This window comes from Calidris pugnax, unplaced genomic scaffold, assembly GCF_001431845.1.
Source record: "Calidris pugnax isolate Ruff unplaced genomic scaffold, ASM143184v1 scaffold19, whole genome shotgun sequence".
NCBI lineage: Eukaryota > Metazoa > Chordata > Aves > Charadriiformes > Scolopacidae > Calidris > Calidris pugnax.
In genome coordinates, this window is record NW_015090775.1 from 170,724 (window position 1) to 186,111 (window position 15,388).

Below are 15,388 nucleotides of genomic sequence, written 5' to 3' on the forward strand. Positions count from 1 at the left end.
CAGTAGTACATGAGACCTGCCTTTTAGAAAGGCAGGCTGCCTAGTTTGTGGTTTTCAAGCTCTTTTGAGTCATGAGCCTCTAAAATCTTTCTATGGAAGGTGAGGACCCCTTTATAAATTTCCTATACTGCAGAGCAGTGCATGAACTTGTTCTTCCTGGTTATTGGTCACAGACCTCTGGGAAATTATCCATAGGGGCTTATGGGTCACAGGCTGAAAGTGAGTAGCCTAGAGGACTGACATTAAGCAATTGGGAGTTCACATCATGGAAGCTCAGTACCTGAATGCCTTTGGAAGACTCGGCACCAGGCATCAGCTGGAGTGAGAACATGCACAGGGGCAGCTGATGCAGAGAGAACTGCAGGTTTCCATCCTTGCTTGACTTGTGACTTTTCTGTGCCCTGAGAAAAGAGCCTTTACTCTGTTTATGCAATATGAGTTTATAGAGCAGATTTTTTTCATCTTTCTTTGTAATGCAAGAATTTCAGCAACAACATACGTAGGCTTTTATTCCAACACAAAAAAGGTACGTATTCTTTTTCCTCTGACTCTAATCTCAGACCTAATTTCTTGCTCTGAAGCACAGTGTAAAATCTGTACAGCTGCATCCTACAGTGCTGTAACGAGCAGTGCCACGACCCAGAGCCGGTCTGTCTTCTCAGTGAAGAGCAAAGTCAGGTCTGTAATTCTTCCAGCTACAGCACTTGGCTTTCCCTTAATGGCTGAATTACTCCCCTCAGTTAGGCTGGTCAGGTAGAAAGCTGATAGCTCAGCCATTCTAAGTCTCAGACATTAGTGCATTAAGGACAGTATCCCGTGGCTTTCTATGAGGCTTGCTGTGTACCTGGAATGATTTTCTACTTGGCAGTTAGCCTGGCTAGCTCAGATAAAAGATATACATTTCCTTGAGCTCTGTCTTGCTTTATTCCTTCCTTAACCATGTTGGAACGTTGAGTTTAATACAACTAACTTGATATTTAAACTTCCCTTCTATGGAGCTGTGGGCTGTAGGGTAGGTGAGGGCTTCTCTCTGAGTCCCTCCTGGAGGCCATTTGCAGAACAAGCAGCATTCGAGACTAGCCAAAGTTGTTGAGACCCAGACACTTCATCAGCCACGTCTTTGGGTAGTCCCCCTTCTATTGTCTGGCCCGCTGGGATGAGAACTTCTCCTGCCCCTCATCTGCCCTCAGCCACTCCCGTGCTCTGACCAACATGGCCTCAGGGCCGAAAATCTGCAAAAGCTGCAGGAGAGCCCACCGACACTGCTGTCTCTGCATTAACCTCCCCTCTTCCTCGCTGGCAGCTGTTAACTACTGAGTACCGAGGTGAATATCATGTCAGGAAACTGCTTTTACATGTTGTCTTGCTGCTCTTTATAGCTAAGAATTTCAGCAACAACATACATAGGCTTTTATTCCAACACAAAAAAGGTATGTATTCTTTTTCCTCTGACTCTAATCTCAGACCTAATTTCTTGCTCTGAAGCACAGTGTAAAATCTGTACAGCTGCATCCTACAGTGCTGTAACGAGCAGTGCCACGACCCAGAGCCGGTCTGTCTTCTCAGTGAAGAGCAAAGTCAGGTCTGTAATTCTTCCAGCTACAGCACTTGGCTTTCCCTTAATGGCTGAATTACTCCCCTCAGTTAGGCTGGTCAGGTAGAAAGCTGATAGCTCAGCCATTCTAAGTCTCAGACATTAGTGCATTAAGGACAGTATCCCGTGGCTTTCTATGAGGCTTGCTGTGTACCTGGAATGATTTTCTACTTGGCAGTTAGCCTGGCTAGCTCAGATAAAAGATATACATTTCCTTGAGCTCTGTCTTGCTTTATTCCTTCCTTAACCATGTTGGAACGTTGAGTTTAATACAACTAACTTGATATTTAAACTTCCCTTCTATGGAGCTGTGGGCTGTAGGGTAGGTGAGGGCTTCTCTCTGAGTCCCTCCTGGAGGCCATTTGCAGAACAAGCAGCATTCGAGACTAGCCAAAGTTGTTGAGACCCAGACACTTCATCAGCCACGTCTTTGGGTAGTCCCCCTTCTATTGTCTGGCCCGCTGGGATGAGAACTTCTCCTGCCCCTCATCTGCCCTCAGCCACTCCCGTGCTCTGACCAACATGGCCTCAGGGCCGAAAATCTGCAAAAGCTGCAGGAGAGCCCACCGACACTGCTGTCTCTGCATTAACCTCCCCTCTTCCTCGCTGGCAGCTGTTAACTACTGAGTACCGAGGTGAATATCATGTCAGGAAACTGCTTTTACATGTTGTCTTGCTGCTCTTTATAGCTATGGACTTCACGATCATGTGGCAGTGGTTGTGCACCCTCCCTCCCCCCTGATAATAATCAAGAACAGAAAAAAACCCGCAAGGTTGATGTGATTTGAGCTGTGACTTGCCTTGGTGCAGAGGCAGGTCTCGGTCTGCAGTTCTGCTAGTGAGGGATGGTCCCTGTCTCTAACAGCCGTCCCAGTAGCTGAATTAGTTTCCTAGATCCCCGTAGCACGTAGGTGCTGTCAGTGAGATATTTGGCTGTATTGGCCTTATACAGTTTTGCACTCTGTCCATTTCCCAACACAGCACCATTTAGGCAAGACCAGACGTCTTCAGAAGTGGGAAGAGGGTGTCTCTGGGTGAAATTATGCACCACAGATTAAAATCCCAGGGGACACCACATACCAGTGTGTCAAAGCTCCATGGGGCTGTGAACAGGCACCATTGGGTTTGCTCATTCAGCCAGTCTCTGCCTCATAGAAACCTGGGTTATCTAAGCTTTACGAAATCACATTTTAAGCCCAGGTTTAAGAAGTGAACTGCAAAACAATTTATCAAGAGCACTAAAATTAGTCAGTGAACCGTGGTTGTGACTCAATTGGGATGGTTTCAGGCAGGTTTTGAGGTCTCCCTGAGCTTTGCTGGGCTCATCTTTGGTGCCCTGTCTCCTTTCACAGCAGACCAGTTCCAGGATGGGGTCACCCAATGATACTGGCTTTCTCATGGAGTTAGTTTGGACCAGGACCACCCCATGATAAAGGAAAGAACAGCCACTTCTTGGATTGAGGACCCCAGTCTTCTTGCTGTGGGGTTTTAATTGAAGTTGTAGGCTGCATTTCAAAGGAACCTTAATTTGTTTGTCTTTGGACAAAAAACTAAAAGGTCCCATCAAGGTATGAAGATGGTTAAGATGATCACATACATATTTGAAGGTCTTTTCCAAGTGAAACGATTTTGTGATTCTATGTTGTAGGAAAGGGTCAAGAGGGAAGAGAGGCATGAAAAGGTGGTGCAGGGACTGGTATGGGGAGGCAGAAGCAGCATGGTGGGGCAGTGAGGGGCACGGGAACCCACCACTCACAGACGTGAGATCACCATGCCAGTATGCTGCTGCATTGGATTAGGTCATCTTCTCCTCTAGATCCATGATTCTTCCTGTGCAGGATGCTTTTTTAGGGATTTAAGGACAATCACTTACCCCTCACATCTTCTCCCTCTCGGTATTTCCTCACAGAGCTCCTAGCCGGGCTCTGTGCAGGTACTCAGCCTAGGTGTTCATCTCAAATTCTGCTGCAGACTTGAAGAAATGACCCAGAAAATCTCATTTCGGGCATAAGCTTTCTGACCGCTGCTGCTCTCACGGCATCACTTTGTTTTCTTTCTCTGCTGCCGGCATCACGCTCAGCAGCACTTCGGAGGGTGGAAGGAAAATAGAGCAGACAGGTGGCAGATTTTGGAGGGATGAGGCCCGGGGCAACATGAGGATTAAAATCTTCATTTTTGTATTTGTTGTTTCGTCTTTTTTACTTCACGGCCCTTTTAAACTGTTGCCATGGTATAGTCTGTGTCATCCTGGAAAGTGCCCTGACTGCGTTCACTGCTGTGCTAGAGGCTGGTTACAGTCTATGGTTAATTTGGGGATAAGTACTGGTGGAATAAAAAGACAAAACAAAACATAAAAAATTGTTCAGCCTGTCTGAGGAGAATAAAACAACTAAATCTGACTTGTAAAGATAAGGTAAAGGAATACCAGATGGCAGATTTACGCTTCTATGCTGATGCCGAGTTTTGCCTTGAAAAGGGTCTGGTGATGGAATTGTTTTTTTTTAATGCTACAATAATTAACAGAATGCACAATGTCATGAAAAAATCCAGCAGGAGACATAAAGTTACAATTAAACATTCTCTTTATTGGGGCCTTGCTCTGAAATGGCACAAGTGACAAATGCTCACAGTGCCCATCGGCGCTGCTAATGAAAAGACCCAGAGTCACGTTTTACACTTTTATTTGGATTTAGATCAACACCACAGATAAGATACTTTGGTCAAACACAAGAATAGATTGCTCTGCCGCTCTTTCCTGGCTGCAGGAAGTACAGTAACGTGGAAAAAAAAAACGCTGGTTCTCCTGGAACACTGAATGTGAATCTTGGATTGGCACATACAGCTAATAAATACGTTGTTTGCACTTAGCACTTTGAACAGAATTGCACATGCAAGGTGTAACCAGGCTACTGATCACCTTCACCATTGTCCCTCTACTATTTTTACTTTTCATGCTCTTTCCTTGCCTTTTTCCCAGCAAGAAAAAAGCATGCGATTTGCTGCTCTACGCAGTATCGCAGTGATTAGTCTGCCCATTTTCACATGTTTAGCAAAGGCCACACCGAAGTCCTTCCTGACAGGACTGACTGGTAACTCCTCTACAGCTCAACTTGCAGCACTATGCATCGCAGGTAGCAATGGAAGGAAGTCCACTGAGGAGAGGCAAGAGGTCTGCCCAGAAGCCGAGGAGGAGAGGTTCATACCAAGCAAAGATATAGTAGAGGGACGGGCACGAATGCAGCTCTTACAATATCAAGAGTCAATATCTACTACCACACAAATAAATGACATTATCAATAATATATTGTACAAGCTTATACAGCAACACATGTTGATTTGCAACATTGTACAGTTTAAATCTAAAGTGCACAGCCTCAATCTGAGGTGACAAAACAGTACTATCAATATAATAAAGGCAACACAATTACAGACACAATTTATTTCCTCTTACTTCATGTCCTCATGATATTACATTGAATCAATACTCCATTTATCTATTTTAGATGAAATTAAAACCACATTGCACTTCTTTTTTTTTTTTTTCTCTTCAAGTATTTTAGAGACAGCAAAACAATATTGCTTTACAAACAAAAGCTGGCCATTCAGGCAAAGTTAAAACCAAAACTTTAGTAGGGTTATAAGTAGACAGGCCTGAACCGCAGAACTCTTACCAACACTTCCAGATGTTGGGGGGAAAAGAGGATAAATTTCAGTTTCCATGCCAGAGTCACTTCTAATGTTAAGGAATGATGCAGCACAAGAATTCTGCAAGATCTGTGCCCGTGGTTTCTGAAAAGGCCGCGAGGCTCCGCGGGGGCTGTTTTAGGCAGATGTGGCCTTATCTCAGTGTTTTCTGCAATTTCAAAAGCCATTGCAGACAAGGATGGAGTCCAGCGCTGGGAGAAACCTTTTACCAAGCAGTTTGTTACTTAGACCCCATCCCTGTCACTCAGATTACAGTCACTTTTAATTTAGGCCTTGTCTTGCAGAGCTGTACATCTGTAAGAAGTCTTTACACTCCTAATGTAGCTATTTCTTTACTAAGAATTCCAGTCAATTTTAATTTTCAGTGTAGTTTTGGACTGTTCATAGAAGAAAGGGTTACAGGATAAAGCATTTATTCTGACAGGTGACTTTTTTTTGGATAGGCTTTTTTAGCACAGAACACAGAAACCATCCAAATACAACCTTATTTCAGTCTTGGTTAGCACTGTATATTGATTGTGCGTCTGCTTAGGTAGGCCAAGTGGGAAACCTAATTAGGAATAATAGCATCCTATTGTTGTACTGTAATTGATGTTATTAAGTGGTTTTAAGAGCTGCAGTACTCTTGAGGTTTTTCAGTAATCAACCCTGGAAATGTACAATCCATATGACATGGAGAAATGAGGTACTGGTACCTCTTAAAAATGTAGTATGTGGGTTTATATTTTAAAATAAGCACTAATAAATATTTGAGGCACCTCCGTCAAAAGAATCCTAGTTAATTTTCAGCTTCTGTCCTTGCAGTTTTATAACCCATATAAAATAAAAATATATAGTTTACAAAATAGGATTTTTTTAGATATATATATTTCCTTTTGTAAAACTATACTTATTTAAATACATTTGAAATGTTGCTATAGGTAAATTAGAAATTCTGTTCTAATACTACGAAAAAGGCAAAATACTTTCACTTTTAAACATACAGCTTGTATACTCTTCTTCTCGCCGCCCCCTCCCACATCCCCTAATTTGATTTTGTCATCATTTTGGGCAAATTTGGCATCGTTCAGTCTGATTGCTATTAATTTACAGTAGTCACTGTGTTAAAATAGGGGATAAAATTTTAAGTATCTTCTGTTCTTCCTTATTAGTTTCAATGCAGCTTTTTGTGCAGCTAATTATTAAGGAGGTATTCTAAAACTCAGGAAAGGACTTTAAAGGAGCCATGTTTCTTGATTTTAAACTGTACTCTACTCCAACGCCACAATATAGAAATAGATTTACTTTGGAACAAACTACAAATACATTCGCACAGTTTGTGACAACTTAATTGTCTCCTTAGAGGTCCAGGAACAGACTTTCACACCCGATTATTATAAATCTTGTCCCAGGCGTTCTATTTCATCAATCAGGAAATCAATGTCTTGGTGGGTTGCTGCGGGGTTTGAGATGACCATCCGGAAGAAGTTCACTTTGTCTCCCAGGGGCTGATAGCTCACCATGGTCGTTCCATACTCCATCATCCTGGCTTTTATCACTGGTGCCACCTGCCACGTAACAAAAAGCAGGGGATGGTGATGATGATTATCGTTATTTTTATTATTTTCATTATTACCATCATTCTTATCAAAACAAAACAGAGTATGTTTTCTTTTTAAAAGAATATGAAGAGCTAGAAGCAGCAGTTCAAATGATACTGATAAAAAGGTTAACCTCCATTAAAGAATAAACGGCTCACTGAAAAGACATTGGGTTTATCCTGTTTCTTTGTCCTGCTCTTAAAATCACTGGGGAATGTGCCACTCTCAGCTTTCTCACTATGGGATATTGCTGACAGACACACAGTAGCTGGTTTTTGTTTTGCTCAAAACACATTGTTACGATCGTTTTCCATCTTCTTTTCGTATAGCAGAGTGCCATGTTATTATCAAGCTATTGTTGTACTGGCTGGGTTTAGCAATTGCAGTCTACAGGAACTTCAGGAAATACACACAGAATTCAAAGAAGTGCTCTAGGGACCAGGCAAACCCAGGGAATACCAACCTTGGAGACCAGAGCAAGGTGGTGCTAGCTGAACCTGCAGTAAAATGACAACGGAGGTGTCATTTGCCAGAATACCGTGAGGTGACCTTGCCCCGTGCCCTGGGAGACCATTTTGAGGACTGCCTGCCTACAGGGATTTCACTGTTCCCTACATGATGTCCTGGAGGACTCTGCTTACCTTCATAAGGCGGCTCATTCTTTCTTCGTTGTCTTCCATACTGCGCAAGCTGGGAGGTATATACCAGAAGCAGACGTTTGTGTGCTGGGGCTAAACACAGAATAACAATGGTTTACACTGTAAGAAATGCTCCTAATATCTCAGTTGCAATTAAGTTCATGCCTTTCCCCCCTTTCATACATCATATTGTGACAGCAGTCAATGGCTTTCATTATTCTGGTCCACTGAGAGTCATCATCATTATTAATGCAGAAAAGATAATTTTAGGCAATTTATTCCCAGGGTGTCAGACGCAGAAACACACCATCCAGCTGTGCAAATATATTTATCCCCTACTGAGAGGCTTCTAGATTTTGTAGGCACTGTCTCCTCCAGAGGCTGAAGGGATTGTGTGGCTAAGGCAAGAGTCTATTACAGGTAATTTAGAGGTGAGAATCGTGCCATTTACTTCAATACATGACAGAATAATACAAAATCTGGTTCTGTAAACAAGAGTCACATAAGACAGCCTAAGATTTTCTTACTTTAATGAAATTCATTACTTCTCAGTTTGATTCAGCTAGCTGCCATTAATATGCACGCACCACAGCATCTTAGCTAGTTTAACTTATATGGGAGCACCGAGTAGAAAGGCATAAAGGAAGAACCAGTTGACATTTTGTGTATTTTTGCAGTCTCCCAGCAGTTGCCTGCCTTGCTACGTTCCTCTTTGCTGGATGCTAAATGTGTGAGTTAACTCCTACTGCTGCCGGTTCCCTTACTCATCATCAGACCCAGTCCACCAAATCCAGTGATGGTGTGTGAGATGCAGGAAATAAATCACGTAGTGGCATGTGGGTATGAGCCTGTGATCTCTGTCTGAAGAAACATGGTGACGTTTATCCTTGTGCTGCAGAGCACTTAGGCACGCACTAAGTGATTGCTACCAGGGAGCAACGTTCCGAGAGACAAAACCTTCCAAGGCAAGTACAGAGAGCAAAACCCACCACAAGTAGGAGGAAAAAAAGCTAAACTGGGATTTTTTTTAAACTCTTTTACAGGCAAAATATCAGCTGACTTTGCAACAGAGGTCTCTACCAGGCCTCTCCTCAACTATCACAGCTGGAGAGGGCTACCACGAAGAGATGGCCAAACACGGCCATCAGAGTTGAGAGGTACAGCCACACAGCCCAGGCTGCACTACCTTGCCCTGGGCACTGTGCTCCAGCTCAACACCTGGCACCCAGGGCTCCCGTCGCAGCCAGACTCCCTCAACACAAGCAACATGCCCAGAGATATCTGCACCCCACATGGTGGTGTAGCCTCAGCCACATGAGCCAGCCGGGCTCCTGAGCAGTATCAGCCCCTGCCCTACTGTACCGCAGCCCAGGGCAGCAGGGGCTGCTGGGCAGAAGGCCTCCCTAGGTCACACCAGGTCCCCTGTGACTGCCCACCTAAGAATACCGGTAAAAATGCTTTGCACAAACATCCTTTCTGAGTTGCATGGAGCTCTGCTAACCTCCCACTCCTAACAGACCCTCCTATAAGGAAAGCGCAACTTGTTTTTATTACTTAAGATCTGGTTCTCATCGTGTGTGTGCTACGTGAGCCCAGGATGCCAGTGTTTGGAAATGTGCAAACTGAAATCTTACGCACAGCTGCCTCATCTCCCCCGTCCCTGGATCCCATGAGGAAGAGAGGTACTGGCACAACACCACACGTTTTATTACAAGGACACTGCTTTCTGTCACGTGCGGTTGGTTTGACCTGTTGGGAGCATCCCAACAAGTGACAAAGGCAAGTGCTGTTGACCACCTGAGAAAAACAAGTTGTAATACATACCTTTCCATCAAACACCATTTGATACCCTTCTCTGTTCTTTATTTTATTGTATAGGTATTCTGCAAGTTCCAAGCACTTATCAATTTGGGCTTCAAATCCTGTGGTTCCCTTTAAAGGCAGAGGGAGAAAAAAGAGTTAAGTGACTATCTGTTCTGTGAACCGAAACAGCCAAAGGACCACGCAGCACTCACCAAAGCACCAGCACAAGTTACCTCTTGAAAGTCTCTGTGGGACAGATTGAGGATCTGATTCTATGAAATGAAGGACACACTGCATTTGTCTGTAGCTCCTGCCGCTCCCCTGTAGCCACCTCGGCCAAACAAGCACTGGGTACTAGCTTGGTTCTCAGCAAAACACTGCCAACACCTCCGATGAAGGGGGCAGATCTTACAGAGAGGCTGAGCACGGCTTCAGACAGCCTGGGCTGGCACAGAGGAGAGTGTCTTGAAGGCTTTTAGTTCCAGACATGGGGATTTTCCTGCTATTTTTGGAATAGGGGATTTTAATCTTCTAGAGGTGAAGTGCTGAGGGTTTTTCTAAGAATAACTTCTATTTTTTATTTAACACAGAATTGGCAGATAGGCTTTTAGACACCAGTCTGATGCCTGTGAAAAATGTGCATTTTGTTTAGATACTGCTCTGCCTCTGTAGTGTTTTTCCCTCTTCTTTTCTAATTGACACCACATAAACTCAGAAGCTGTGTTTTTAAGAGCTGCAGCAAATCCTGCTTTTTCTTCTCTGGCAGAAGTCATAATCCTCTCTCTGTGACATCATAATTGTTCCTGCAATCACCAGCTGTGATGCCACAAACAAAAGAACCAGCTTTACGAGGGAGGAAGGGGAATAAACAGCTGGAATAGATAAACTGTTTAAGAAACACACATCCTATTTTGTAATGTTAATATTACAAGTGGAGTGTGAGAAGAGAAAAAGCAGTACAAGGCATATTGAAAAAATGGGGTTAAGAAGAAGAAATGTCTGTGAGTAACGGATGCGTGTCCCTGCTAAATCTATTCTGGCAGTACAGAACTGACTTAAAAGCCCATGTCATTATCCCCCTGTGCAGAGAGATTTCAAAACAGGGTAGGGCCAGCACAGCGCCAGGAGAAAGGTTTGGAGTTAGAGAGACATGTGGCTAAAACTGCCTGCCACCCTGGAGACCCCCGTCAGCACAACAGCTATTGCGACCCCAGAAACTTGCATCCTCCTTTACAGACTCCCACGTCTCCAGCTACATTTGATGTCTGTCTCAGAATTGTTTTCAGAGTTTTAATGAAGCACATGAGGATCTTTTAAGGCTTTCTGGAAATGAAAACAGTGATGTCATCTCCTCTGAACGAACCTGAGGCAACTTGACATAATACACTGGATAAATATATGGAAGAACTTATTGAGCAACATTCTATAAATACAGATGAATTAATCATTACAGTCAGTCCTTTCAGATTTCCCAGAGAACAGATTTTGATGGCTTTTCCTCTGCTTCTTCAAAAGATGACTTCGTATCTACTGCATGCAATGAAATGAGGCATTCCAGTCTTGATTTGCCATGTTTAATTTCTGAATGTCATTAAAACATCTTTTTATTTCCAGAAATCTTTGGAACAACATTCTTAGGTATCTGATTTATGCTGTTAGACTCCTACAATTACACAAAGCAAATGCTACGCAAAGCCATGGAGAAGTTTCAAAATCATCTGTGCTGCTTTGAAGCTAAATTGTTAAAAGTATAAAACCCCAGAAAATAATAATGTTCTTTCTTTCATGTTATATATGGGAAATCCAGGTCAGATATTCTCTAAGATGATGATTACAGAAAAAAACCCCGTATCTGGTGTGCATTATTTTAATACAAACAAATATACTGCAGGCAGTCCTACCTTTGCCCTCCACATCAGCCATAGCTTGAAGACATCAACATGCCGTCCACATTGCAAAGCCTTGTCTCCCGTGTCGTAAGAGAGGTCGTAGTGCTTGTCTTGTTGAAAGAGGTAGGAAGCATGCATTTGATTGCAGCTCTGCATCAATCCCTTATAGAAACAAAGACACAAAAAAGTGATGTTGGCACAGATGTGACTCCTGGTTTGGGGGTTGCTTTGGGCGAGAAATTACAAACGCCCAAATTCAGTCGATTATGTGTCTAAGTGCAAAAGGAAGACCAAAAAATAAAAGGACAAAAACCAGACTTACTTGCTCAGTGGAGTTAAGTTTTTCATATCCCATTCAGTGCCCAGGACACCTTGGTACCTGACCCAGCAATGTGTAATCTACTTCCAGAGCCAAGGCATTTAAAAAAAAAAAACCTGGACATTGTGCTTCCTAGCATCATTATGTCTAAATTAATTTTTGGGTCTCACTCGGAACCTTGTTCTGGTTCCTCTTCCTCCTTTCCTTGGAATACTTCTTTTCTGTTTGAGTCAGACCAAGGCAATTTGGTGACTAATCTAAATAGCATCACACGACTTTTCTAACTGCTTTGGTGCCTAAAATTCTGATTTTCATTGTTTTCTTTCTTTGTAGGCACAGTTCTTTTCTGCAAAGCTCTCAGCTGCAGATGGGATGTTTAAGTGGTATAGAAAGCTTTGAACAGAGAGAAGAGCATATGGCCTTTAAACAGCCAGCTACAGCTATTTCTGGGTTGCATGATACCATTTTGAGAGGCAGCTTTGTGGGAGGGCCAGAAGCCAACAAGGTGAAGAAACCTGGCTCACAAAAGCATGAGTGCTTTTAGCTTTTTAAGTGAAGTGCAGAGAGTCATGTTCTGGCCCTTGTTAAGTCCTCAACCAAGTTTAAGGTTTACCTTAGGGCTGTTGCCTAAAACTGCAATTTCCAGTCCAAGAAGAAACAAAACTTGGCTGTTTATCAAGTCTAATCTTTATGTGTAACTCAAAACTGCGATAGTAAAATGAGAGGGGAAAAAAAATTGGCTTTCTCTTAATCTGAGCCATCTGTTCTCACAAGAGGTCAAGGATGGTACTGACTTCAACCAGGCAGGATTTGTCTCGGGGAACTGACCCAGAGGGCAAATAAAAGCCAGCTTCTTTCTTCCTAAGTGCAATCACTTTGTATACAATCTGTTGTACAGCTGTTAGCAAAACAGCAACCAGCTTTTTGATAGCTGGTCGAGGAAGTGGTGGTTGTACAGCAGCTGTCCCAGTAACTGATGGTTATATGAAAATTGCAGGCTTGAAGGGTAATTCAAATTCTAGTCCTAAATAAAATGTCCACTTTTTATTCCAAGTGAACTTTTTATTCCTTTTTTATATCCAAGTGTCCCGAAGAGGATATATGGATCAGAGCTGGGCTGAAATATCATAAAAGTCTAGATTATCACGCCTAGATTTTGGACCAAATGTCCTGCTGCATGTGTACCATACCATTCATCCTAAGAGGACTGGAGTTTTCCTACACTTACAATTTATGTTACGCAGAAACTAGAGGGGTTATGCAGTTACACACTCACAACCCAACTATGGACATAAAACTCAGTAAAGACATGATTAGAGGACTAGAACATCTCCCTTATGAGGACAGGCTGAGGGATTTGGGTCTTTTAAGTCTGGAGAAGAGAAGACTGAGGGGGGATTCGATCAACACCTATAAATACTTAAAGGGTGGGCATCAAGAGGTGGGGCCAGTCTTTTTTCAGTGGTGACCAGTGACAGGACAAGAAGTAACAGGCGCAAACTCGAACATAAGAAGTTCCATCTAAACATGAGGAGCAACTTCTTTACTTTGAGGGTGGCAGAGCACTGGAACAGGAAGCCCAGAGAGGTGGTGGAGTCTCTGTCTCTGGAGACATTCAAAACCCACCTGGACACATTCCTGTGCAATCCGCTCTAGAAGGGCCTGCTTTGGCAGGGGTCTGGACTAGATGATCTCCACAGGTCCCCTCCAACCCCTACCATTCTTTCATTCTGTGCCATCAGTTGGATCTATAATTTCTGCTAGACAGCTACTTTAATTTCTTTTGCAGTCACAGCCTGAGCCTGTTTATTTTCTAATCCTCATCACATTAGCAAATATTAGCTATGACACAGTTATGAAGAAAACATCCAGGATTTTTAGAAGCAAAACATCAGAAAGGATCAGAGAAGTGAGCATACTGGGACATACCTCTTCTCTTACTAGCAGGGCTGAACACTGCAGTGGGACGCCCATCATCTTGTGAGGGTTCCAGGTCACCGAATTGGCCCTGGAACAGCAAACCACAGAAAACTCAGACATTGTACTGTTGTGGTGAAATAATCAGTAATAATAACAATAATGAACACATAGCAATGTACACCTTTTTATTTTTCTGAGCAAGCAAAAGCTAAAAATAATTATGGGTGATACTAGGAAAGCAATGCCTTCATAAGGGATGTAATCCACTTTAGTTGGTTTTTGGATGACAATTCTGGCAACTTATCACAGGATGATTGCTCTATGCACTGAACTTAATCAGTATTAAACTTTCTGAGGAGTCATCCACATTTCATAAACATGGGGCAAACTTCCTAAAATCACCCACCTGACTGATGAACTTTCTACAGGCACACAGCTGATGACAGTTGCAGATAGGAATCTGGCAAACTAGCACATTCCCTCCTGTTGGTTCCAGTTACAGTAAGATTTTAGTAAGTAGCTCACATAAGCATGTCTGAAAATTCCTTTAAATACTTCTGGGTATCTCTAAGTCTCTGAGTAACTTGGAAAACCTGGCTCAAAGTAATTTTTTCTCATCGCTCTGCTGATGGCAAATTTTCATAGCTCCTTAACTGAGACTGGCTATGAAAATTCACACAACTGGAGGGTCCAAAATTACCACAGTAATAAACATAGAACTGATCCCCCCTTGCACAAAAGAGTCTGATCCCACCTCCCTTTAGGACACATTCACTGCAAAACCAGCTGTCAGCCCAGATCTTGTGAACGACCAGAGCGCTGTCACAACACAGCTCAGAGATGAGACACTGGGGACTATGGCAAGGGCTGAATGGAAGGTTGTCCAGTTGTTTGTTATTTTAATTTTGTGTTATGCTTGACTGGCTATTTGTTAATTACTATTATTACATATGATGATTAGCTGATAGATGTATACATTTGCATCCTATTTGGCGGGCTGTCAAGGATGCACAGTGCAGAGGATTTCATGTAGTGCAGTGATTTGAGTTTTGATGGTACAAATTTGTACAAATCAGTCAACTGGAGCATGTAAAATCTTAAAGGACCCAGGACACCCTCGCAGGTAACATTATGTTAACAGAGCTGAGCATGCTGGAATCTGGCAGTCTTTTCCTTTGTAGGATTTGGAGACAGCGCTACAGGTTTATGCATGTCCTTATCATTTCCTGCCAAACTGCTTCCACTCCTTCAAAGTAAGCAACTCCAAACTCCACATGGACACCGTGCAGCACGTCTGTGCTTTCCTCTTTGCTGGTTAAATGGGACTGCACAAGGGCTTGATGCAAAATCTGTAGGGAACAGTCTTCCACAGGCAACATCTGGCCACTTGGCTGGGCTTTTCGAGTATTTGGCAGCTTTTAATCCGCTCAAAGTAAGTCATCTGATTACAACACCAAAACTAATGATTCTGAACATGAATTTTCTTTGATGTGATACTTTTAAATTTTTATCTGTGCTTATGCAGAATCAGGAAAAAATACTTCTAGGTAATAGCAGTGCTATGGGTTTTCTCAAGCAAAAGGATTACTTACTGACAACAACCAGATGTTAATTATCTACCTAAAACATTTGATTTACCCTAAGGTCATTTTATTTCCCCAATTACATCCCAATTGCACACAGAATAAAATTAATTATTTAAAATAAAAATCCACCATTTTTCATTTGTTATCAGTTATTCTGGGCTTCAGCCATCAGTATGTGAAGAAATTGCTGACCGAGACAAACAGTGAAGGAAAAAAGCTACATGGATCCACAGATGTTTTTTTAAAGCATCTCATGTTTGCCCAAATAACTGAGCACCAAGCACCTATGTAATTTTTTGGCTGTGAGTCACAGATAGCAAAAAAAAAAAAAAAAAAAAAAAAAAAAAAATTTTT

General features: G+C 42.6%; 1 protein-coding gene across 1 annotated transcript in view; it reads right to left on the reverse strand.

The window, feature by feature from the left end:
• Positions 1-4,158: 4,158 nt before the first annotated feature.
• The window catches only part of GAD2 (glutamate decarboxylase 2), a 43,158-nt gene continuing 31,928 nt past the window's right edge, over positions 4,159-15,388 (reverse strand). The window contains exons 12-16 of the mRNA XM_014946552.1: positions 13,458-13,536; positions 11,222-11,371; positions 9,342-9,449; positions 7,521-7,610; positions 4,159-6,846 (exon numbers count right to left, since the gene is read on the reverse strand). Of these exons, the coding sequence (XP_014802038.1) occupies positions 6,673-6,846; positions 7,521-7,610; positions 9,342-9,449; positions 11,222-11,371; positions 13,458-13,536 (601 nt within the window). The 3' untranslated portion in view covers positions 4,159-6,672. The remainder of the gene's footprint in view (positions 6,847-7,520; positions 7,611-9,341; positions 9,450-11,221; positions 11,372-13,457; positions 13,537-15,388) is intronic.